This window comes from Heterocephalus glaber, unplaced genomic scaffold, assembly GCF_053883595.1.
Source record: "Heterocephalus glaber isolate CG9 unplaced genomic scaffold, H.glaber_assembly_v1.0 deba00000546, whole genome shotgun sequence".
NCBI classification, from domain to species: Eukaryota; Metazoa; Chordata; class Mammalia; order Rodentia; family Bathyergidae; genus Heterocephalus; species Heterocephalus glaber.
Genome location: NW_028258147.1, coordinates 9,023,942 through 9,051,075, shown reverse-complemented (window position 1 = coordinate 9,051,075; position 27,134 = coordinate 9,023,942). Strand labels below are relative to the sequence as shown.

Here is a 27,134-nt window from a genome sequence, read left to right as displayed (position 1 = left end):
TCTACCTGTTAAGTATACTGTGTAAACCCACAAATGAAGAACATGATGCAGTAAAATTCCTGACATTACTTCTTACACTAGTGAGATTGCAATTTACACAAAGAAAATGCTTGCTGACTTCTGCTCATTTTCATTTCCTCCTGTGAATTTTGTATTAAAATTTTAAAATAATTTCACTGAAGATACAATACTATAGAGATCCCTAAGTGTGTAATAATCACCAAAATATTTGCAACAGACACAGCAGGGTATTCACAATGTCTTTTATGATGTCAACAGTGATGCCAAGAAAACAAGAAGAGAGGGAAAGAGCTAATGAGAAAATTCATAGGATAAACAGGCTTCATTAATTTCTGAACAGGATGCATTAATTCATTAATGCCTAGAGATTAATGACATGGTGATATTAATGAAGTCACTGAGTATGTATTCTCTGGAACAAATCATAGCTAATTCACCTTATACAGTCAAAATTTCATTATTTGAAAAGTATATGTGTTGAGATTTCTTGTGTAATGTTCTCCATTCCTAAATATAAGTTTGTATGTAGTCTGTATTTTTTATTGTATTCCTCACAATAAAATATACAAGATATAAACTTGAACCTTAAATATTTATCTAGTATTATTCTGACTGACAATGAATTAATGTAGCAGAGACTAATAGAGTGCCAAAAGAAGGTAGAGCTGCATTGTGGAAAAGCAAAGAAGCATTTTTCTGGAAATATGTCCAAACAAACTGGACTCATTCAACGGACAGGGGTGATAAGAGCCAGGTAGACTAACGTGTGGCTCATCTGGTGTCTCAGGAAGTTATCAGTATGGAATCTGAGAAGAGAGTAGATGTATTTGCAAATCAAAACAGGAGAGATGGCTATTTTAGGAACTAGAGTTAGAGAGAATCAATGGGAGATAGAGACATTAGACCTAGGACATGAAACTTGGAGCCAATTCATAGGATTCCATAAAAGCAGACTGAATGAGGGACAAATGTCATTTACAAATGCATGAAGTATTTTCCTGGGAATTTCCTTGAATAAGTGTACTATTGAATTATATTTGCCATGTCACAGATACTTTTGAACTTCCCAGACAGGAGACAAAGGTATAAGTTCCCTGGCCACAGCATGTGGCTCTTGAGAAATACTGGAACTCTATTGTTACAAAGACCTGCTGTGTGTGTCTGTGTTTGAGAGGGAGAGGACAGAAGTGGAGATAGGCTACTGTGTTAAGTTTGCCTTTCTCTTGGTAAATCTTACTATCTCCTTATTTATGTGAAAATTATTATCATCCTTAGCATCACCCTCATCGCTAGTGCTTACCCACGTCTCTTGTTCATACTCTTCCAGCTCTGTCTACACAGACACAAATATACACTGAAGTTATTAAGAATGGGAATAGCAAACTGTTTGCCCATCCTCATAATCATCTGTCCTAAAAGGTCATTTAAACATTTAATCAAACCTGTGTCCCTTTAGGGGAATAGTATGAGTCATGCAGTTCACACAGGATGCTAAATCTGGGTTTTGTATCCATCTTAGGGGGGACACAGACTAAACCTACAAGAAAAATCAGAACTAGGGACATTTTCTGTCATTCAGCAGAAGAGAAAAAGCTGAACAGTTTCCTGGACTCTACTGAATTAAACCTTCACACCAATTAATGAAACCCCTATGGAAAATATCATGCCAGAATTCCCAGGACATTGACCATGTATTGAAATGTAAACTAACACTTCTGAAAAAGAGGGGGTAGGTGGGCATCCTAAATCAATATGAATTATTTGTTTTTCTGCTACTTTGTATCTGCTACACTGCTGCTCCCTTTCATAGATACAAAGACAAAAGAAGGCTTCTGTTTCATAAAAGTGGCTCAGACAAATGATACTCCTCAGGGTGTTAAACCCAATGCTGGCAGCCAGCCTGATTCTGCCCTCCCGTCTGTGGGTACTTTTCACTTCCACAGCTATCAGCCTGCTTCAGACCTATGCCTTCCCTCTGATGAGGGGCAAAGAAAAGATCACAGTGGAAATCCTTCTGTGTGCTGCTAATAAGCCTATTTAGAGTCAATGAGAAAGCCTCATTTTGCACCAATAAAAGCCTTCAAGAGTCCTACTGAATCAGTAAAACCAAAATGTTTCTGTATACTCCCTGTCCTTATTTTACATCAGCCTGAGAGGGGAAGCTCACCAAAATGTTGGTCACAGTGACCTCTGAGTTTCCTTTCTTCTCTAATGTCCTCTGATTCTCAGTGGGCCAGTCTGATTTAAATTTTATTCTGATGGAATCCTGAACCATTCTTTGGGTTTAGATAATCTCACAGAGATCTGCTAATCAGCATATTTGGAGTCTTGGATCTCACTCAACAGAGAACTAAATATTGCTACCACTGCCTGTTTTCTTTCCACAAGAAATCTGGGTAGAAACACATGTACAGTATATCCCACCTCTCACAGCAGTGCTAGGGAAAGCTTTGGTATTCATGGATCACTAACAAAGTGGGAATTCAAGCCAGCATTAGTGTCCCTAATGAAAGATACTAATCATTTTCCCAACAGTTCTAACCACCTGACTACAGTGATGTAGCAGCTAAAAGGTTATGTGCGGGTCGATTGCTTTAATAGAAAGTAATACATAAGTTGAATGACATCACCTATTTGTCAGGATATAATCTTCCCTCCCAACAAACAGCCTCATCACATGTCAGCCCATCACTGAGGTGTAATGGAGAGAGGTATAGAGGTGAGTACCATTTCTTAAAGCAACCTAAATTATACATTTAAGTTCAATGTTTTAGCCATGCAGCATTTTGATAACATAAGGGAGAAACAGAGTAAACTGAGTGGCCTTTATGAATGACAAGCATGCTGATAACAACTGCTATCATCATCACTAAAATTAAAAATAGGAAAAATTTAAATTTCTCAAGAATTCTTAGCAGTTAAGTTACCTCCCTAAGATGACACAGATAGGCTACAACTAACAATGGAACTAAGAAACTTACTAGGCACAGAAAACAGCATAGAAATACATAGTTCTTCTTAGGTCTTAAGATTTAGTTGATAAACTTGCCAGCTCTTTGAGCAGGTTTTCACTTACATTGCAAAGAATAATGCTTAGCTGAATTCCTGTATGACTAGGTAGTAGGTAGCATATCACCATTATCTGTAAAATAACCTGGTAGAGCGTATTCTGTTTAAAGATACACAGGAGTGAATTAGTCTCATAAATTAAGGAACATTCTCTAATATGTGTGCTTTATAATTTTGTGACTGATATAGAAACATATCTCAGTGAAATGTTGCTGAAAATCTGTATATCATTTTAATTTTAATACATCAAATATCATCTTATATTCACTAAGTAGGAGGTCAGATTTAAAAAATCAGCAGTGAATCCATTTAATATAAACAGTTTGTATTGCAAATATTTACCTCCTGATTTACTTTAGAATTTTTATTTTTATATAAAAATAATCTTATTTTAATTGCTTTCATATCTTCTTAAAGTAAGTCATGTTCATGTTGTGTTAAATAAATCATTTGCACTTATTTATAATACATTGTATTAGCTAGAATGCTTTCAACTGAAAATAATAGAAAATCCAGTGCAAAATGGTTTTAAAATTGAGAGGATTTCTAATCATCTCGTGACAATGAGAGCAGAAGGGCATCCAGGGCTGGTTAATTCAGAAGTTCAAAGATCTCAGCAGTGACTGACTTTCCTTCTACTTGTCCACTGTGTTACCTTCAAAGTGATTTCTGTGTCACAGGTCCAGCCACCAATTACAAATGTAACAATAACTATAAGAACAAAATGAAAACTCCTTCCAAAGGGTCCTGGAAGACTTTCCTATCTATTACATTGACTAGAACTGTTTCACCAACTACTTTTTTCAACAAAATACTAACAAGTAGAGTAGTACCACTATAACTGTACTGGACCAATTGGGATTAACTGAGTTACATTGGGTGTATACTGAGTCTGTAGATTTGTTAGCCTAAACTTCTGTTAGTCACAGGTGACTATTTAAATTTAGTTTAATTGTTGTTAAACAAAATTCAGCTTCTCTGTTTGCACTAAACATATTTCAAGTTATCAATAGCTACATATGCCTAGTAGTTATTCTATTGGATGAGACACATATAGAAAATATTCCCCATCACATAAACATCTATTGGGTAGCACTGGCCTAGAAGAAAGGAAAATTTCTGCTCTATCAGTAAGCAACATTATTTATTATATTCTCCACATAGCAGCTAATAAGCTTCATGCATATTATCTTCTTTAATCTTTTCAACAGTGCTCTGAGCCAAGTACCATTATCCTGTGTTAGGTCACTAACTAAGGGAGAGAAGACACGTTAGAAGACACGTTAGAAAACCTCCTGAACTACCTCATATACCTATAAGGAAAGGCAAGATTAAGGTCTTGATCCCCATCTTTCCACCTGTCATGGCTATTCTATCTGTGTGTCAATACTATTCTTTCTGGCCATTTTTCTCTTTACATCTCTCAATCCCAAGCCACTGTCCCACCTACCTCCAAGAGAGATGGATCTTTATCCTTCCACTCCAGGTTTAAATATTCCTTGAAAGTTCTCTGATGGTCTAGTTTGCATCAATTACCCAATCTTAAACTAATCAATTAATGCTAAAGAAACATTGTGAGGACACCGGGTTATAGAACAGACATATGACTGTAGGGAGCCAACCTATACATACTGATGAAAATTACCAAAGAAATGGAATTCCAGGGTCCTCTTTTTCAATAAATTCCCTAAAGACTGAGTGCCTCAAGGCTCTTTCTCAGGCCTTCTGCAGTTTTCTCTCCACACACTTTCTGGGTCCATCTCATCCAGCCAAATTTGTAGATGAGTGAGAACCAACTTTTTCTTTACAGCAAAACCTCCTTTCTCAACTTCAAACTCATAGAACCAACTAACTGTTTCTCAGATACCTGCAGCTGCATCTCACAGGTTTCTTAAGTGTAATATATCCCAAACAGATTCACTATCCTCCTGCCCGCTACCCCAATTGGTCATTATATCAGGAATGCTCTCTCAAACAATAGCATGATTTCCCAATTTATGAATTAAGGTATCAATCATGATCTGTCTTCTCCTTAACACTTGATTGTCAAGTGCTAAACATATCTGTCAAAATACCTTTAATAAAGCCTATTTATGAAAAACCAACAGCCAACATCTTACTAAATGTTCAAAAACTGAAAACCTTCACACTAAAATCAGGAACAAGACAAGGATGTCCACTATCACCACTCCTGTTCAATATAGTTCTGGAAACATTAGTCACAGCAATTAGACAAGAGAAAGAAATAAAAGGAATAAAGATAGGAAAGGAAGAAGTTAAACTGTCATTTTATGCTGACAATATGATACTCTACATTGAAGACACAAAAAAACCTGCCAAAAGAGTTCTAGACTTAATTGACAGATGCAGTAGAGTATCTGCATACAAGGTAAACACTCAAAAATCAATAGCCTTCTTGTACACAAATAACAGACTCACTGAGAGAGAAATTAGGGAAACAATCCCTTTCACAATAGCGTCCAAAAAATTGAAATATCTAAGAATTAATCTAACGAAGGAAGCAAAAGACCTCTACATTGAGAACTACAACACTCTGAAAAAAGAGACTGAAGAGGATATAGGAAAATGGAAAGACATCCCTTGTTCCTGAGTAAGAAGAACTAATATAGTGAAAATGGCTATACTTCTAAAACTGTTATACACATTCAATGCAATCCCGATTGAAATCCCAACAGTATATTTCACAGATCTAGAGAAAACAATCCAAAAATTCATTTGGAACCAGAAGAGACCTAGAATATCAAAAAGCAATTCTAGGCAACAGAGACATGGCAGAGGGATCACAATCCCCAACTTGAAACTATAGTACAAAGCCACTGTGATAAAAACAGCATGTTACTGGCAAAGAAACAGACCTGAGGATCAGTGGAATAGACTAGAAGATACGGAAACAACTCCAGACATACTCAGCTACCTCATCTTTGACAAAGGAACCAACCACCCTCACTGGAGAAAAGAGAGCCTATTTAATAAATGTTGGAAAAGCTGGATTTCAACTTGCCAAAGATTAAAACTAGACCCCTATCTTGCACTATGAACTAAACTAAAATCAAAGTGGATTAAAGATCTAAATATTAAAACAGAAACACTGAACTTGCTGGAAGATAAGTTAGGCAAAACTCTCAGAGACATTGGCATAGGAAAATACTTTATGAACAAATCCTTAGTAGTATGGGAACTAGCACAAAGAATCAACAACTGGGATCTCATCTTATTAAAAAGCTTCTGCACTGCAAGAGAAACCACCAACAGAGCTAAGAGACAACCTACAATGTGGCAAAAAATGTTTACCAGCTGTTCCTCAGACAAAAGTCTACTATCTAATAAGGACCAAAAGGTATAATAGATAATGTGAAAAAGGGAGAAAGGGGGAAAAGGGGAAGGGGAAGTGGGAGGGGTAGGGGAAAGGAAAGAAGGGAATGGAATTAATATGAAAAATGAAAAAATGGAAATGAAGTCTTTGTAAATACAGAGGGATGGAGGGGTTGAAGGGAGGGCAGGGGAAGGGGGAAAAATAAGAACCAAGAGAGATTATGTAAAGGTGCAGATTTCCAATGATGAATGTCATTATATTGAATACCTAAAATGTGTCAATAAAATAACAAAAAGAACTCAAAGAAAACAGACACCCCAAATATAAAGACCCAATTCAAAAATGGGCATCTGAAATGAACAGACATTTCTCAGACAAACAAGTAAATGCAACAAATAAAGATATGAAAAAATGTTTAATATCACTGATCATTCAAGAGATGCAGATGAAAACAAGGCTGAGATTCCACCTCACCACAGTAAGAATGGCTGCTATCAAGAAATCAACCAATAACAAATGCTGACGGGGTTGTGGGGAGAAAGGAACCCTTCTCCATTGTTGGTGAGAGTGCAAGCTGGTGCAACCATTGTGGAAATCAGTATGGAGGTACCTCAAAGGACTAGGATTAGAGGTTCCATTTGACCCAGCTATTTCCCTGCTGGGTATCTTCCCAAAAGAATTAAAAGAATCATACCACAGCAATATATGTGCACCCATGCTTATAGCAGCATAGTTTGAAATAGCTAAATCTTGGAAACAGTCCAAGTGCTCATCAACTGGAGACTGGATAAAGAAGATATGATTTTTTTAATAAAATGGAGTACTACTCAGCCATAAAGAACAACAAACTAGAGACATTTATAACTAAATGGATGCACCCTGAGGCCATACTCTTAAGTGAAATAAATAGGACACATGTAAATACCGAATAGTTTCTCTGGTGTGAAAAAGTAAAAGTGTAAATGAGGATCAAAATGTACAATTGATATTGTGAAATAGGAAGAAAAGGTCTAAAGGATTAGAGGAAGTTGGAGGGGTAGGGGAAAGAAAAGAAGAGGAAAGCAATAATACAAGAAAAGGAAAAAATGGACACAAAGTCTTTGTAAATAGGGAAGTTAGAGGGGGTAAAGGGAGGGCAAGGGAATGGGGAAAAAATAAGAACCAAGATACATCATATAAAGGTACAAGATCCCAATGATGAATGTAATTGTTATTATACCTGAAATGTACCAATAAACTTAATGAAAAAAATACCTTTAATATCCATCTACATTTGTGCTCCCCCACACCCCCCACGGATTATAGATGTCTTCACTCAGGCCACTATCCTTTCTGGACAAATTACCATAATATCTAACTGGTCTCTCTTCCTCCTGTCTTATGCCTCACCAACATATTCTCTATACAGCAGAAATAATCTTCCTAAAATGGAAATCCGATTATGTCACTGATCTGCTTAAAACCTTTTAGTGCCTGTTCATTGCCTTTCAAAATAAATTTTGATCCCTTCTGAAGCATATAAAATCTTGAATTCTTTTTCTTTACTTTCTTATTATTCCCTAATCTGCTCTCTTCTACAGCCACATTGAACTTATTCAGTTCCTCAAATTGCCTTCCTCTGTCTCCTCTATTTGTCTGTGTTCCTCCCCCCTACCTGAACTATCAATCTACTGATCCCTTGCTGTTTTGTCTAAATTCTGTTCATACATTAATCTCAACATAAACAGGACCTCCCTCCTCCCTTAGTCTACATTTTTTCTCTTTGCTCTGTGCTATTCTCCTTATATAACATTCCATTGAAGAGACTTTGACTCAATTATTCATCTTTACATTTAGACTGAAAGCCCCATGAGAGCAAGGATCACTTCTGTTTTGTTCACCAACATAACAGTGGCATCTAGTAGACAGTGCTTGACAAAAAGTAGATGATAAACTGAATCAAATGCATTCATTCATTTCATTAATATTTTAAGGGTTTCTATTTTACTGAATCTCATCTCAGGCAATGAATGTAGGGAAGAAGTAAACAAAGTCCCTGTCCCCATTATGCCTATGTTCTTGAAGGATGGAGAAGTCACTAATAAACTAATAAATAACCACGATCAAGTTTAATGAATGAGCACATTTGTAACTGGTATTTCTATCATGTTTTCCAAGTTGTCTTTCATTATTTGTCATCTCATTACAAGTAGCATGGAATTAAAGTGCTGTCCTCTTAAATAGAAAAAGTGTAATTTTTAAAAGTACAATCTTTGAAGTCAGAGTATTTATAATCAGGAAATTAGATATTCCAATTCAAACCAGACTCATCCACATGACTCTATATGTGTCTTTATAACTATATTCCCATTAATTATATCACTGTGGTTAGGATTTTAAAGACAAACTACCAGATGATTTCACTTTCTTCATAAATTACAATAAAGGCACTTGTAGCATCATTTGTGTTGAGCTTTTGTTTTCACTAAAAGATATACTTCCAACAATTAAAATATCTGTCTAATGCATACCAAACTAGGCACCATGTACTATATCTTCAGGACTACAATGGAGATCAAAAGGATTCTTAGCCCACTATTGTTGATCAGTTATTAATTTAAAAGACATACAATGCTAAGCATATGGTAAATTCTGTCTTTCCTAATAGCAACCTACAGACCAATTGCTTCATTTTTATAACTTGCCTTCATAAAGCACACTCTCCTTGAGGGGAAAGGTTTAGCGTAATATAGAACTTAACAATGTCTTAAGTAACTTAAAAATAGGACACTCTAGAAGGTTTTCTTATTAGCTTTAGTAACCTCAAATCATACTTAATTTTAGCTCTCTTTTGCTCTGTTGTACCCAATTCTTCATTTAACTAGGTTTGAGTAGAGTAGTTCTTCTACTTAAGTGTTTTCCTAACACTTCAGGGATAATTCTCTTTTTGTTTATCAATTCATAACTATGAGATTTCCCCCAAATTCCTTAGGTTTAAAGAAATCCCAGGATAAAACTTCTTAAAAAGTAAATATTTATTTTGTAGTTTAAATAATTAGCACCTTATATTTTTCTGATTTCTAAGTTTTTGGGGAAGAGATATCAAATTTTCCTGACACAGATACAGATACAGATATAAATATACATTTGATATATATATATTCTTTCTGTGAGCATTTTGTTTGGTTTTAATGAATTTATTCCCTCAAATAATGTTCAATTGAACATTGAAAGAAAGACAATTTCTTCCATTTCTGTACTTTTTTAATTTCCATGCTATCTTCACCAGCCCAAGCCTGACAGTGTTTTCTAAATAACTGACTCTCAAAATCCTTAGCTGACACTGGTTATCTGTATTTCTTTTTCCATTTCTGATCCTTACATTTAATATTCCAGAGAATATCCAGGTACAGGTGCCTCCCACTCATCTATGTTATAGCTACACTCTGCTGGGGGGGTTGCAGCAACAAATCCTGTGACACCTAAACATGTTTTTGTCTGAAGAATGGGCATTTTTCTGTTTTAACTTACATTTGGATAAATGTAAGCATTTATGTATCCTTGAAGTTCACTCTAATCACCTCTACAATTTTAGCATAATTAATGTTTCTAGACCAAGACAGTATCAATATGACCTCCTCACAAGAAGCTTAAAAAAAAATTCTGAAACTTGGATGACCATTGGGAAATACTCAAGCCATTCTGCCAAGAAAAAGAAAGGAATGATCAGTACAACTCAGCTCCAAGAGCAAGAAGTGTAACAGCCTTCAAGAGCAAGAGAGGAGCAAAAGAAAAATCAGGTATCACATCAGACTTCAGTCCCACCATCACCTTCATGTGAGCACAGGGCAGTAGGAAACCCACTAGGCCAAATGGGCCACCATTTCTTTTCCTGAAAAGCGAAAGCATTGAGCTAAATGATCTCTATGGACCTCTCCAATTCCTTTATGTACATTTGTGATTAGAAGCACATGTATAATTGGAAATTCAACTTCAGTTTTCAGAATATTTTGGTTCTTGACATGGAAAACTTTGCAATCTACTTTTCAGATGTGGGAGACACAGATGCATCTGTGTACATTTCTTTACATTTTGTAATTAAGCTTCCCATTTTCAAATTTCCCACTGAAAACACACACACACATACACGATGGTACTGTATACTTATACATTATTGATCTATATACTTATTAAATATACTAGATAAAACACTGGCTGCTGATTGCAGTCTTTGCATTTAGCAATTTTTATGTAGTTTTATGTAGATGATCCTATGTAAGTCATTTTGAGTTTATCAGTAATCCCTAGCATAGTGGAATATTTATTCTACTAATTAAGCTTCAGGTGCTACTGCTATCATTATCAGCTAACTCTAATATTCTCTTTTACTCAAAGTGTGGCGCAGAGTTCACTGGCATCCAAGTCACGTGGGAGCTGGTCAAAAATATAGAATGCCTTACCCTAGACCTACAAAATCAAAAATCTGCATTTTAACAAGGCATTTGAGTGATTTGTGTGCACGCTAAAGTTCTAGAGACGGTTTTACAGTTCTTCTCAATCTGTTTTTTAAAATAGGTGTTTTTTCTTTAAGGGAATTAATAAATGAACAAACTATAATTTAGCACAGTGAATTGCTGTAATTGTGTCACTGCATGTAGAGCTTAGAAATTTACAGTTAATAGTTTTTCCTCTTTTGTTTTTCTGAATTCAGTCCCAGTTCTAGTCTTATAAATGGCTGAGAAGCAAGTAACTGAATAAGAAGGTTTATGCTCTTCCAGACTCAATAGCAAAAGTTACTTATGTAATTAAAAATCAATATGAATAATATTAAAACATTTAACTGTTTTCAGTGGGATTTGGTAACAACCGTTTTGTTATTTTTGTTTTTCCTTGTATCTGGTGATTATTAAATCTTGCAATTCATTGTATCATATAGTAAAGCATCATAAGAGCAAATAAGAAAAAACACTTTTCAACCATGTGGTAAAAATTCTTAAATAAGCAAGTAACCAAATAAATTAAGGATATAAATGTCAAGGAAAAATTCAAAATAAAGAGATTAAGATTCTAGTTACAACTGTGATTTTTTAAAAAAATAATAATTCACTCCACTGGTTTCTAGTTTCTTTACCTAGGAGATTGGAAGAATGATTTTAATTTTATATCCCAGCTCTAAATTCTGAAATCAATGCCTGTTTTGTCATGTCAGATGCATCTATTGAAATTCAATATGAAATCGCAGAAATGGCATAAATAAGTCATTCTGGGATTTTTGCTATTTTATTTGCCAAGGACAAGAACATATGGGCCACTGGCCATCTCAAGTGCTAATGTAAAGACATTTTTCCTGACAGAGTTTTATTGTAGACAAGGGGACAAATGGAGATGTCAGAATACATTTTAATTCAGGGAAGATTATCTTGATTTCCTTTCATTCTGTATCATCAAATGAAATTGTGGAAATCTCCTCCCATTGATAAGTACTCAATTCATTCATAGCATACCATGAGTCCTAGGTGAAAGGGAACAAGCTTCCACCCTTTACAGCCTTCCAAAGCAGACCTACAATTGCTAAGAGGTAGTTACACCTGAAAAGTTACCTAGTTACTCTGGCACTAGAAATAAACTGACAGGCCTTTCCAAGAGATAATTATTGAGCCTGCTATTTGGTTCACTGACAAAATTGCTTGTTTGTGGGATGAAACATATTTGTGCATTGCTTTTTCCATTACCACTACTTCTATCATCATAAATAAAAATCAATAGGCCATTTTGTGTAGCATATGCTCACCATCATTTAGTATCTGAGTGTCAGCTGTATTCAGACTAAGCTGCAGAGCCCCAACCTCCTCGCTCAGGATTAAAACTCAGCAGACAGAGAAAGACTTCAAATTCAACAGGCAATGTGTATGTCTTTGTGAAATTCTTAAAGTCAAGGGAAATCTGCTGTTTGTTTTGATCACTACAGCATAGTGCCTGACACATGATTAACTATTCAAACAAAGTCTACAAGTGAATAAATGATGAATGAATGGATGGATGAAGGAAACAAAGGTTCGAAGGTGTTATATGGAACCAATTGGATTGATTGGGTTGGTCAAAGGATCTTGTTTAGATAAGAGGAGAGCTACTGAGAATTCATGGTGGAGAAACAAAGGCAAAGGACACAGTGTGAGCCAAGAGAGAGCCTGTCTGTGAGGTGAGAGCTCAATCACACATACTCAGGTTCCTGCAATATTCATTGTGAATTCCTCACTAGAAAAGACAGAATGGGTCTGATAGTCATTAAAAGAGTCAAGCACCACCTCTGAGGAAAAGTCCGCACTCTTGCTGAGAACCTTGTTGGACAAAACAATGTCAGATAAAGGACAGTTCAAAGAAAAGACCAAAGGACTTGATGAGAGGGAACCATGGAAGGGGAGTTGAGATCGAGGCTTGACTAGGAAAACAGGTGCATGAAAAATGTGTAAAGGCAGAGAAAGGATGAGACACACTCAGAGGGTGTGAGTTCTGGGGAGTGCAAAGGCATTAAGGCTGACAGTAGAATGAGGGAGGGAGCAAGAGGTCAGATAAACATCTATAAAATAACACCCATCACTCTTGAAAACAAATATTAAAGAACCCTTTTTCTGTTCTTGAGAAAGACAAAGGGAATTTCAAGTAGGATTAAGTAGTGGTAGCTTTCAGAAGTCAGCAGCTCTCAGGAGCAATAATAACTACATAAATAGCTAAGTGGATGGTAGGAATTACCTCACTTGGAATTTGGCCAGCATACCAAAAATTAGCAGTACTATCACATCTTTCTGAAAGCTTTCCTGAGATGTTAGGGGAGAATCATCTCAAAAAAACTGTCTGAACTGAGTTAATGTTAGGAAGAGGATACTCCTCATGGCTTGAAAAATGTTCTGTCTCCTGAAAATTAATAAAACAGAAGCCCAACCCTACTAAAAAGCACTCCCTTATCCATGTAAATATATTTACAGCATTGCCCCCTGTAGTTAATAACTAACTACATTCACAGATTATCAATGCCTACTGTCAAATTTTACTGAACACATATAACCGGAGAATGGTGCTTTAAATGTGGAGGGAAGGGGCCTTGTAGATCTCTTGCTCTCAGAGAGTTCTTTAATTTTTTCTCATTGCAAGTGGTGAAAGATGAACATTTTCAGGCCAAATTTTAAAATTCTCATGCCTTGGCCCCCTCTACTCATGAATAGCTTGTAAACTTACCCCTTAATTACATTTTCTCCAGATCATCCTTCCTCCCTCCCTAAATAAGAGATGAAAACTAAGTGTGACAGGAATTTGGGGCACAAATATTTTCTGAAAACTTTTATATCTATTTAAAAAATAAGTTAGAACTTTTCATTATTTCTTTGTTTTCTGTCCAGAGACAAGATATTTTGGGATACTTCACAATGAAATTTACATGAAAATGTTTTTACTGACCCAGGTTCCTAAGAGTAAGTTTGCTCTAACATTTGGAGTAAACACATTTTTACCACACTAGAAATAGTTCTAATTGGACAAATTATTACAATTACAGCAACACCCAAATAAACCAAAGGAATCTGAAGCAGACCTGCTATAAAATCTAGATTCTACATACCAATTCTTTATGTATAACTGTAGTACATATCTAGTACATGCTGTCTACAGATGCTAAAGAGAGTTGTCTACCTAAATTTACATGGAAAATATGAGTTTGGTAAGCCTAGTTTTTCTGAAATTTATTCAAAGATTATATGATTGGTTAACAATTCATTTCCTACCAGTTTGTTATGTGTATTTGTGTGTGTACCTGTGTATACACAGTGGCAGGAAATTACTACCAAGATACATGAAAAGGGTATAGATGTATACACACACACACACACACACACACACACACATTCATCCACAAACTAGTATAGTTTCATTATTACAGTTCAAACAACAAGATTTGAATTTGTAGAAGACCAAACAATAATATTCAGAACTCAGAATTAAACATATGTCAATGAGAAACCTCATGTTATTCTCTGTGTAAAATGTCTTCTACAAATCTACAACTTGGCTCCTCTTTGTTTCCCATTCTTCCCTAAATGCATCTCCAATGAGCTGGCCCCCTTGCTGTTCTCTCACCTCTATGCTATGCCCTACTCTCCACCTTTGGCCTGGGGACACACCTTCTGCCCCATCTTGAATATGCTTTCCCAAATTCTTGTTATCAAACACCTTCTCTATAAAACAGTGGATTTCACAATTTGAACTTGCAATCATATATTTTTCTAAACTTTTTAAATATCTATATCCAAATTTAGCACCTAATCATGGAATTTTCTTCTCTGGTTGTGTATATATTTGTGTGTATTTTTTCCCCAACTAAATCTCACTGTTCAGACATAACACTACCCTCTTAAAGCCTTATCTTGAAGTTTCCTCAAGACCCTGCTACACACTGATTCTTTTTTTTTTTCCATCTCTAGGAATTTCTCTTCTTTCCCTTTTATCTGAAAACATGTTTAAACTTACCCTATCCTTTAAAAACCTCCACTTTTGCTTTGTTCTCTAGCTTTCTTACCTTACCTACTTTCTTTCTTTGCCAAGCTTCTTGAAACGGCATCTTTTCCTCTATTCCTTCTCTCTCTCGCTCTCTCTGTCTCGCTCTCTTGCTCATGAACTTATCATGACTTGGTTGTTTCTATAATACTTTTTACTCCTCAGCCTCACCTCTCTTCAGTTTTGCAATTCTGACACCTTCATCACTCCTAGAGACTGAGACAAATTTGATGCAGTTCATCTCCCTCCCCTAAGTCCACCATTCTCAGTTTCCTTTCCTTACTCCTCCTTTTGAGTCTTCTGTCATCATTTCTCATCTTTTTTCAGTCTCCTATGGCAATTACAGCTCTACTCTTGTCTTTTAACTTCCAAGACTCTATCTATGATGCCCTTATTTGGATTTTCAGTGAACTCTTTGTAGGGCCCTGGACCTTATACTGCCATCTGCTGGGCAGTTTAATGGGGTTGTGTCAGAACCCAAGTCAAATTAGTTCTCAAACATCTACCATTAATTCTGCTGCTTTCTCTGTTAACTAATTCATTACATCACCATTTTCCTAGACCTCACTGATAAAAATTTAACACTCAGAACCTCCACCCTTTACTATCCCAACCCCAGAACAATCTCTTCCCATGTATTATAAATACCATGTGTGTATCCCATGCCTAATCTGCACTTGCATAGATGCAGATGGATGGTCCTACCAAATGAGTCCTGGACGACTCTTTTCTAGCTTTAAATGAAAGTTCTCCTCACACTTTTGCCAGAAGAGTCTTCTTGAAACACTTGTCTGAGCAATTCTCTATACAAAAAGCCTTATGTCATTCCGTCCTACAGGTAGGATAAAGTCCAAATTCATCAAATCTGGAATTTCTAGAAAGAACTTCAAGACCATTCATAACCTATATCTTCAGCTTATTCTGCCATCAATCTCTCTTTCTAGCATGATATTCTCACTCCAGCTTCCCAGGACTATTTTTTCTATACTTTGAACAGAAGAGGTTCATTTGGATGCTAGGTCCTGAAATGTGCTGCCTCATGTCTTCAGATGAGTGACAATTTTGCATGGTGACAACATCTCACCTCAAACATAGCCTCCTAGGCAAATCATCTTCAAATTACACAAACTAATTGCCATTCCCTCTCCTAGTTCCACTCACTCTTTCTCTCTCTCTCTCTCTCTCTCTCTCTCTCTCTCTCTCTCTCTCTCTCTCTCTCTCTCCGCATTTCTGCTAAGCACCTCTCAACATCTGGAAGGATATGTACGTTCATTTCCATATTTTCTTTCTTGATGTCTCTTCCCCATGTCCCATGCCACTCAAATGAAAGTCCCTTGAGCACAGATCTTGTCTCTCTTCACTCACCACAGCTACTGAGCAATGCCAAGCACACAGCAAACCTAAAGTCAGATCTTTTCCCTTTATGACACCTATTTTCTCATTTCCATGTTCTCTCTGATTATATGTATGGTCATCTAGCATATTCTCTTATTTGAACAGCTATTTCCAAAGGAAGTGTGGTAGAGGGAAAGGGTGATTTATCAAAACATTTGGGTGAGGAATTAGGCAAAGGAGTGTTAATAAGCATGTTCCAACAAGCTCAGATTCTGTAGGCTTTAGTGTAGAGGATTTATGCATGTTTGTTAAAATTATCCCTAATATCTTATGCTTTTTCATCCTGCTATAATCAAGTTTCTTTAAATATCATTTTCAATGTGTTAGTTTGGTAAAGATGGATATTTATGTTGCCCTTGTATCTGCAACCTTGCTGAGGTTACTATTCAGAGCTAAGGAAAATATCATTATTGCTTTTAAGTATAAGTGACAGAAGTAGAGCGTTGAAAAATCAGAACTGCTCTAAGATAGCTGCTATGCCAGGGTGGAAAAAAAAAGTATTATAGGGACATGGATTGAAATAGTTGAAAAATACTGTCATATAGCAACACAGATTCCTTATTCTCACTACATTTTAATTCCTAGAGAGCAATACCACGACTTGTCTGTCTATATCCCATCAAAACTAATAAAATCCTGTCCCCAAAGTTGACACTTAACGTTACTCAAACATAACTGAAGTACTCCAGCATTGTACATGAGTGAGTACATGTTCAATAAATATTTGTTGACTGATAGTAAGAACCAATGAAAAAAACTAAGTTTATTGAAATACCAGTGAGGACACAGTCACCTTTGATGAGAAACCACAACAAGAGACACAACAAGGAAATAGAAAAAAATCCTCATTACTCATACACAAAACATCATTTATCAAATAATCGTAAGACAAATGTACCAAGGAAAACATTTAAGTGGCTACCTGTGCATTTCTTTATATGACTGTTTCTTTTTCCATGTGATCCTAACTTGCATCCAAAATTCTCCTCCCAAAATTCTGCAAACCATACATTTCTTCGATTATTGGCAAGAGTTCGACTTCTAAAGTATCGATCAAATCCTATTTTAAAGAAGAAAGGTATTTTAATATGCTTCCAAAATCACAACTAAATATTACCAGAACTTTTGAATAAACATTATGTTGTGATCAATATATGTAACAAAATAGTCCAGAAATAAGGATTCTTTTATGATGAAAGTCAAGGAGGCTCAGCAGATGACACTCTTCCCCAGCACCTTGCTCTAACCAAGCATCACAGCGAAGCCCACTGTCAGTGACTTCTCCCTCTACTCTGTACCTCCCAGGGACAGCAACTAGGGCCCTCATGCCCGATCCTAAATATCCAGGTTCCAATGCACACTTTTCTAATTCCTTTCCCTCATGGATCAATGTTCTAGAATTTTCTGTCTCTATCCACTTTAAAGTGTATCTCTCCTATATGTTCCATCTTTCAGCTAACTCAATAAACCATTTGTTACAATGTAATCTTAAAGAATCATAGGTAAGTGAGCAAGTGTTAATTTGCTCAGGTAACCACATCACTGGAGGGAGACCACCTGGAAATAGTGCTTTACTCCAAAAATAATGTTAAAGGTAGGTATTTGAGTCACTGTCAAGATCACTGGAGAAGATATTTGAGAGACCGACTATCTCAGAAATGCTCCAACTCTTTCCTCTTGCATTTATTTATCCACAGGATCAACCCCACATCACGTATTCATTTTTATAAATCAAATACTTTTCCTCTAATCACGATATAACCTTCTTCCTTAAAGGAAGAAGAATCCCATAAAACATAAAGAGTTACCATTACACTATATGCTGGGTTATGTAATCACTATATTAACCCTTTCATCAACAGAGGTAAAAATTCTGTTCAGAGTCAACAGTAGTAACTACATTTCATTATATTTGGATACTCCAGTTTTTCCTTTGAGTTTTGATCCAATCCGATAAAAATAAAGATTCCCATGGTGCATCCTTACCATCAATTGATGCTCTTTTGGGCAAAATTGTCACAGCCCCTTCTGCAATCTCTTCCTGCTGATAGACAGGTGCTATTTTGGATCCCCAGCTATCTGAGCCAATCCACAGAAAATGCCCACTTTGGTTTAATTTTTTTGCTGCTTCCAGTATCCTCCTATAGGAATAATAATAAAAAAAGCATACTACATTTGTCAAGAAGCACTACAATTTTAAATATTGTAAGACCAGTGCTATGATTTGAACGTGTTCCCCGAGTTTTATAAATCATTGAAACTTACTTCCCAAGGTCACATGTTACTGGTTTGGAGATATAGTTCTTGACAGGTAATTAAGTGTACCTAACATCATGAGGTTGTGGCCCCAGTGGCAGCATTTGTGGATTTCTAAGGAGAGGAAGAGAACCAAGCAAGAAGCTGCTCTGTCTCATCAGTGATGCTCTCCACCACGTCATGGTTCAGCCCTCACCAAATGCCATGTAGATTCCAGTATTATGTTGGCTTCCAGAAGCACAAGCTTAAAAAAGAAACTTCCTTAATTTTTAAATTACCCAGTCTGTGATATTCAGTTATTGCAACAGGAAGCAGACTAAGACAACCAGCTTTAGAAAGTTAAATGTACTCAGTAGGTTACTGTTGAACAATTAGTCAATCATTCTAACTGCTGGAGTCTTATCAACTCCTGAAGGAAATATAGCAGAGGATTTAACTTCAGTCTATGTTAATTAGCCTTCCCCTTCACCTTGTTCCCAGCACTCTGTCTATCATCCTTACTTGTCTCATCTCATACACTCCCAGCTTTTACTCTATAGGCATTTTAGATGTGGAAACTAGAAGTCTGTTTTGTCTACTGTGAAAAGTAGTCATAATTGCAGGGGAACTTAGCAATTCTGGTGAAATCTCACAAGATTTTACAATGAACATGAAGTATGTTTGACAAGGTGTGGGGCACAAATCTGATTCTTTATACAAGAGAAAAATAATCAACACCTGATATCATCCTCATTGGCAAACATAATCACTGCGCGAGCATTAGGTGTTTCTAACAGGCGCTTGATAATTTTTTCAAATTCTCCAGGTCTTGGTTCACGTGGGATTTTCTGTGATTGAGCAATGCAAACACCACCTATTTAAAAAAAGAGATACTTTAGAAAGAACACTTATTTAATGAAAACTTGAATATCAATGAAATTAACTTCTTTATAAAAGCACATAGTTCAGTAGTGGATATAACTTCTCAAAGTATTTGTCATTCTCACCTACTAAAATTAATCAAGTTTGTTTGCATTAAAATATATGCATCAAATGACATCAGTTTCTTAATCATAGATGAGCTTTTTGCTGCTTTTATTAGTAAACTTCATTTAAAGTTAATTTCATTGTATTGCTAATAATACTGCAGCAAGATTCTCATGCATCAGCATATGATATGTCAATGAGACAGAGTCTCCAAGGCTATGCAAGGCACAGACAAGTCTCAAAGATGAAAACCTTTACTTAACATATGTCTCAACCATAAAAATCAAATTGGCAGAATTACATCTTATATCACAGCAAAGAGAAAGAAAAGAGGAAGGAAGCAAGTCATATGGGGACAGGCGGAGAGATTTAGATAGGCAGAGAGAGAGAGAGAGGAAGAAAGGGACTCTTCTTTTTACCTCTCCTTCAGAGAAATAAGAGGCTAAAGAAAAAGGTTTAGAAAAGATCTTAAAGTTAAGAAAAAAATCTTTGTGTCATCTGGTACACATCTATAATCCCAGCACTCTAGAAGCTGAGGCAAGAGGATAGCAGTTTCGGGACTAGCATGACCTACACATTTGCATTCTATCTCAAAAAAAAAAAAAGATTAAAAAAATTATCTGCCTCTGGGTTTCAGCAGGAGGAAGTTCTTCAACTGCAGTGGAGCAGAGAGATAGCAAGCATATTCTGACAGTAGAAGAAAACTCAGTATTAGCAATAGGTTTCAATTGCATTATAGTTTAAACAGGCTTTTTAGAGTCTGCTGAGAATTAAATCATCATTTATAGCATTGCTTCAGTAGGCAAAGGCATTTTTACTTCCAAACAATTGACAATATATTCAGTCATTCATCTATTATTGGATGCCATTGTATGCTATGCATTGGGCTTGAAACTGAGATACTAATTCAGAAGATACTATCTTGTCTGGGAGATAGACATAACAATAAATTATCAAGGAATATATGATACATTACAGAATTAACAGTATACCATGTAATGGGAGCACAGAGGAAGGAGTAACAAAAGTGCTTAAAAGAACTAGATTTGTGGAACATTCCTGGTAGAGCTCAAGGTTTGAAAGAACCTAACTTGATCATGGCTTATAGTAGAAACTGGCTGGGGCTGAGGTTAGAAAAAATAACAGGTCCAAATTGAGAGTGACATTTTAGTCATGTCAAATGCTGTAGACTGAATATTCATATGTGTAAACTTAATCCCTAGTGTGATGGTATTAGAAGGTGAGATTTTAAGGAGGGGGTTAGGTCATGACAGTGTTGCCCTTATGAATGAGACTACAGCTTTTATTTAAAAGAGCCCAGAGAGCTCCCTTGAACTATCGGCCACGTAAGAACACACCAAAAAAGCTACTCTCTATGAATAAGGAAGATTGCCCTCACCAGAATTCATCACCATCTTGCTCATATTAGACTTGTAGGTACCAGAACCATAAAAAGTTAAGTTTTGTTGTTTGTAAGCCTATGGTCATATGTTCCAACAGCCTGAATGGGCTAAAAGCTCAAATAATTTAGGTTTTATCCTTAAAATGATGAGAACCCATTAAAAGGTCATAAGCAGAAGAATTACGTGATGAGCTTTATGTTCTAGGAAGAAAACTGAGGTGGCCACACAAAGAAGAAATGCCTGGTAGCCGACAGTGGGTCACCAGCCTGTGTGATCAGACTTAATGTGTATGGTAACAATGTATGACTATGAGAGTTAGAGTATTAAAGGCTTATTTTTCTTGTAAGTTTGAGAACTCTCAAAAGTATCTCTGTAATGGAAATATTCTTACTAATCTTAATATGCTCTTCAGGCATACAAATTGCTCATAATCCACAGATTGAGCTGTGCTGCTCCCTATACTTAGCTAGCCTACTGATAGGCCATTAACAGTTGTGATGATTGATTCATTCCCCCTTTAATATTCATTGAGTATCCAAGTTCTGCCAAGATATGTGTAGGGACTGTGGATGCAATGGTGAATATAATGGACATGGTTTCTGTCTTTATAGAATTTAGAAATTTTGTGGGTGATTTAAACTTAATGCAAGTAATATTAGGTATATAATTATGAATTATGATAAACCCTATAAGGAAGAACGAAGGATTTAATTTAGATTGAGGAATGTTCAGAAAAAGCTGCTCTAAAGTGATATAATTTAGTTGAGATCAAAAGGATAAAGAAGGATAAACCTGAGTCATTTGTAGGAAAATGAATGTACCTTGAGATCATAATATTAAATGAAATAAATCAGATACATAAGCCTAAATATTTCAAGTTTTCTCTTATATGAGAAAACCAAAGCATAAATAATTAAAGAGCAAAATAATGGAATTAATTTGAGGAAAGGAAAAAATGGAAACAAAGACTTTGTAAATACAGAAGGGTGGAAGGGTTGAAGGGAGGGCAGGGGAATGGGGAAAAAATAAGAGCCAAGGTATATAAAGGTACAAATTCCTAATGATGAATGTCATTATATTGTATGCCTAAAATGTACCAATAAAGTTAATTTTAAAAAGAGCAAAATAAAGGATACATAATAGAAAACAGGGATCTTTTGCAAAATGGAAGAGGACCAAGAGATAGCAGGAGCGGGGAGGCAGGGGAGGGAAAGGGGATGAAAAAAGAATTAGCACGTGTTATGTACATGTGCCATCTCCCCACAATGAATGTAACTATTACATACTGCAAACATGTACTAATAAAATGAAATTTTTTAAAGAAAGATGAAAGAATGGTGGAGAATAGTGTGGTAAAAGGTGGGGAAAAGCCAGTAGAATTAATGAGTGAGGGGAGAAAAGCGTAAGACAAAGATGTGAGATAGGTAGATAGAGGCCAAACCATGCACAGCCTTGCAGGGCCTATGAAGACTATAAATAAAGTGTTTCAATTTCTCACTAAATGTTTCTATTTCTTCAATCCTTGAGTGACCCATTGGAAAATGTCTTCTATATGACCATGGCATTTTGTGGCAGGAAAATGGATAATTGCTGACATGGATGGCAACCCAAAGTGGAAAGAAAGGTGGACAATGACCCGAGTTAGGAAGTTATCAGAAATGCCAGTGGGAACTGATGATTAAGGCAATGCTACTGACACTGAGGAGGGGCACATAGAGATTAGGTAGAATTTCTGAGTTAGAATCAATGGGGTTTGAGCTTGAATTGCTATATGTAGTGAAGCAACAGGAAACCACTATTACTCCAAGGATTTGGCCTTTGTGACCAGTTATGTGATGCTGCCATTAAACAAGTACAAAATACAAAAGGATGAGCAGGCATGGAGTAGAGAAAAGAATGATTTTAATTCAAGGCAGGTTGTCATCAAAACACCTATGGAATATCAAACTGAAAAAGCAGTCTGGAGACAAGAAGAGAAAAGGGAAATGCAGTTACAATTTTGCCAGGTGCAGATACATTAGGTGATTGATATTTAAATCAACAACAGGACAGTGACTGATAAAGCTCTGAATAAATCACTTTCTTTGAAGAGGCAGCTAGTGAACGGGTCTGGGAAGGAGTGATCACATATTCTGAAAAACAAAAAAACCTTTGGAACAAATTTCAGAGGTATGTTGAAAATTATATAGAATGTCTTTACAAATCAACTAATAAACCACAGTGAGTGGGAAAATTAGGTAATGGTAGAAACGCAACATGGAATCTAATACTCTCTAGGGAACAAAAGCTGTTTCCAAATGACTGGTCTTTTAATTAAATTGTCATGATTACTTAAGCATCCCATTAAAGACATGCTATATCCTGAGCATTGTTCTGAAATGACTAGTGGCTCCAAAGCTAGAAGAATTGAAAGTTAAAAATGTTTTATTATGACTATTTCAGATGAGCCAAACAGGCAATCAAGACACATGGTTTAGTCTGAACCCACTGATTGATCTATTCACTAAGGATCTATTGCACATTTTTGTTGATAAAAGGCTGAGTTAACTAGGTTGGATTTTTAACAGTCTACATCCATGTCACGTTTTTCTATTTCTTTTCAACTTATATTTGTAAATGTGGTCAATTTGTATTTCCCAGGAAAGAGACACTGCACAATTCATTGATTTCAGATAAACAAATACCTTAGAGATGCAGTTCCACATGGCATCTTGCTGTTTGGTGCCTTACAAGCATTTTGTTAAGTTTTAGACTGATTACTTCTCAAGTGATTAGAGATAAATGATTAGGTTGCTCTCCTTAACCCTGAAACTCATTCACACTGCCTATCCTCACATCAGAACTCATGGTCTACTATGTTTCAGGAGTTACAGGCATTCAAAGGTTGCCTTCTTCAGCAGTCTTATAAGATAATTGACTGACAAGATGTGCACACAAGAAGAGTCAGACACAAACTGTAAAATTAGATAAAAATGAAAGAATAATATGAGATTATCAAAATGCATTAATAAATAATTAATGACATCCTCCCAAATAGTCCCATAACTTCATACAAATAAGAGGTCATTACATTCTGTTAAAATTTGGCTTAAAAATCCAGTGAAATTTAAACATTCAGTCCTAATCAAAATATGTCTTATATATAATACTTAACATCTATTGTTTGACTTCTTAAAGAAACTCTGTCTTGATTTAAACTCCTGGAGTGGGTGAGAGGAAGAGAAGGTAGCCTTCATCAAAGAACCTGTTATTGCATCTATTTCTCCATATCCCACTCTGAAGGGTTTCTTATTGTGTAAAATTCAAGTGACACTAACTTTGCTATTCTGCAAAAAATCAATTTTTAAAGCTTAACACTTAGAGAAAAAATACTGTTTGGAAGAATTTATAATTGATTGTTTTCTAAAATTTCCTGTCTGATTTCCTTGTAGTCTGTATAGTTTTTCTCTTTTTGATTATTTAATAATAATTAAAGACCATGAGCTGAATTGAACACTTTGTGTGTATCAGACACAAGACACTCTCATCTCCTCTAGGGTACTCTTGTTATGTCTAGAGGCAGCACTCTAAGGTTGGTATTATCACTGTGTTCTGATGAGGAAGCAGAAGAGAAGTAAAACCAGCTTGCAAGAAGCTGGAAGCCAGGTTTAAAGCCAGAGCTATCTGATTCTAAATCTAGACTTCTTCCAACATTTTGCCCATCCCTAATCAACTTTATGTATAGCTTAGTGGTTTAGTGGCTGCAAATGCTGCTTCATGAATAAGATAAAGCAAATTTAAAGACTCATTTAAAAAAAACAGCAGGTTGTCCCTTATAAATCTAATTGACAGCTACATAAATATAGGACTTCTATTGACTATTAAGAAATTAATTATGATACTTAAGACTCATGTGGATTATAAAACTGACAAACTTCTTCAGTCTATAGCCAGTCAACCCTAAAAACGTTCCAATCATTTCTGTAAATACATGTCCTCAGAAGAATTTCTCGAGGTCTCTCTTCTACTTCACTTTTATACTGCAGAAACCACAATAATTGTATTTTTGTTTTGTTTTGTTTTGTTTACCTTTCCCCCTCTTAACCACTAGAATTCCAGGATTACTGGACCTTGTCTTTCACATTTACTGCTATTCCCACAATAGTAGCACTGTGCTTAGTACAGAGATTTTAACAAATAATATTGAGTGAATATATGCTAGACTCATGAAAAGCCTACTAGGATAGAGAAATAGAAATGAGGCAGTCCTTCTTTCAGTCAAGCAGAGAAACAATTGACTGCATATATCTTTTAAAATAAGTGTCATTAAAAGAAAATTTTTAATGACCCTGATAATTCAAAGGCAACTGCCACTGAAATAGGCTCTGTCTCCCATAACAGTTTTTTATTATGCCATGATTAGAATACCACCTAGGCCTTGGTGAATTCAGCTGTGGAATGGCATTACAATTTGTTCTTATTGATGATGCAGGGGCAAATTTGTAAACAATCTCATTTCAGAATTTTTACTTCTTTAGAAAACTGAGACTCACAGAGGAATGGTCTGATGTCCCAGGCTGGAACACAAAGTGTTGGTATGTATTAATTTGTTAGTGTAAAGCGACAGTGGAGTGGAGAAGGAAACAGACTTGGTGTCAGAAGACCCAAGGGTGGGTACACTGTGAGCTCAAACAAGTCTCTCATTTCTCATTTTTCTCATCTCTGTGAAAATGTTCATAATATTTCCCAGGGATATTGTGAAAATCCAACTAAAAAGAGTAAAGTTTTAGACAAATGTGGCAATTATTATTATTGTTAATAACAATAATAATCATAACCAGGCAAGCATCAACACCCACATGCTTGAGGGGAGGTGGTTGATCTTTAGACCTAAGTTACAGAATTTTCAGCATATCCCTTTCTTGAACCCTTCACTAGTCTTTGCAAATATTATGAAATATCTTAAATTCTGAGAACTTACATTTGCTCACTTGCCTATGCTAATAAATAAAATGGCCATGTTTGATGAGAGCGATTTCAAGGTGAGGAAATAAGCAAAGTTATTTACATTCTTTTATTGACCCCTAAATTCCTATCCCTAGAATCCAAGTCATCCTTTGATGGGAGCCCATCAATATTTCGAAGATTTGGATTCAAGTTCAGTATTTAACTACTTAAAACAGGAAAATAATAGGGCCGGGGATTTAGCTCAGTGGTTTCGCCATCTGCCGCGCAAGCACAAGAACCCGAGTTCGATCCACAGTACCAAAAAAAAAAAATAATAAAATAAAATAAAATAATAGTAACAAGTATTAAACAACTAATGGTGCAAACACTTAAGCCAAAGGTTTTTTTGTAAGAAACAACACAGATTTCATTTAAATATTTGTGGCACCTTATTAAGAGCTAAATTTCTGAAGTGTTGAGATAACACTGTTTTATGCAGGAGCACACCCTCAGAGAGAGTTTGAAATGCATGAGGTTTTCCCTTGGCATCTACCATGAGGCGGTTCAAGAAGAAGTCTGGCTGGGCAGAGAAGAAGTCAAATGGCCTAGGCCCAATGGTAAGCCCCCAGCACAACAGGGACCTCTGAGACTAGAATGGCTCTCAAAGTGGCTTTGAAACAGGACACAAAGGCCAGACATATATTTTCATTTCAATCAGTATGATTAATTTTATGTGTCCATTTGACTGGGCCACAGGCTTCCCAGATAGCTGGTTAAACATTATTTCTAGGTATATCTGTAAGCTTGTTTCTAGAAAAGATTAGCATTTAAACTGATGAACTGAGTAAAGCAGATGGCGCTGGTATCATTCAATCCAGTGAAGGTCAGAATGGAACAAAAACTGTGGAGTAATGCTGTACATCAACCTGATCTGACTGCTTGAACTAGAACAGTGATTTTCTGCTCTCAGTGCTTCTGGTTCTCAGATATTAGAACAAAACTGTGGGCTCTCCCGGGTCTCCAGCTTGCAAATGGTAGATCATAGGACTTGTCAGAGTCTGTAATCATGCATGCTACTTCTTATAATCAATCTCTTCGTATATATGCATATATGTAGTTTGTTCTGTTTCTCTAGAGAACTCTGACTAATACAATTGGTCATTGCATGTGGGCCATCCTGGGGAGGGAAAAAGGTGGCATTGAACAAGGAAGCTTATTGCAGCCAGATCAACCCTCGCAGG

The 27,134-nt window shown here is 36.1% G+C and overlaps 1 protein-coding gene across 7 annotated transcripts in view; it reads right to left on the bottom strand.

The window, feature by feature from the left end:
- The window catches only part of Grm8 (glutamate metabotropic receptor 8), an 867,398-nt gene that overhangs the window by 474,754 nt on the left and 365,510 nt on the right, over positions 1–27,134 (bottom strand). For all 7 annotated transcript variants that reach the window (XM_021237614.2, XM_004856414.3, XM_087204574.1 and 4 more), the window contains 3 exons: positions 19,316–19,451; positions 18,329–18,483; positions 17,265–17,402 (listed from right to left, as the gene is read on the bottom strand). In XM_021237614.2, coding sequence (XP_021093273.1) covers positions 17,265–17,402; positions 18,329–18,483; positions 19,316–19,451 — 429 coding nt within the window. The remainder of the gene's footprint in view (positions 1–17,264; positions 17,403–18,328; positions 18,484–19,315; positions 19,452–27,134) is intronic.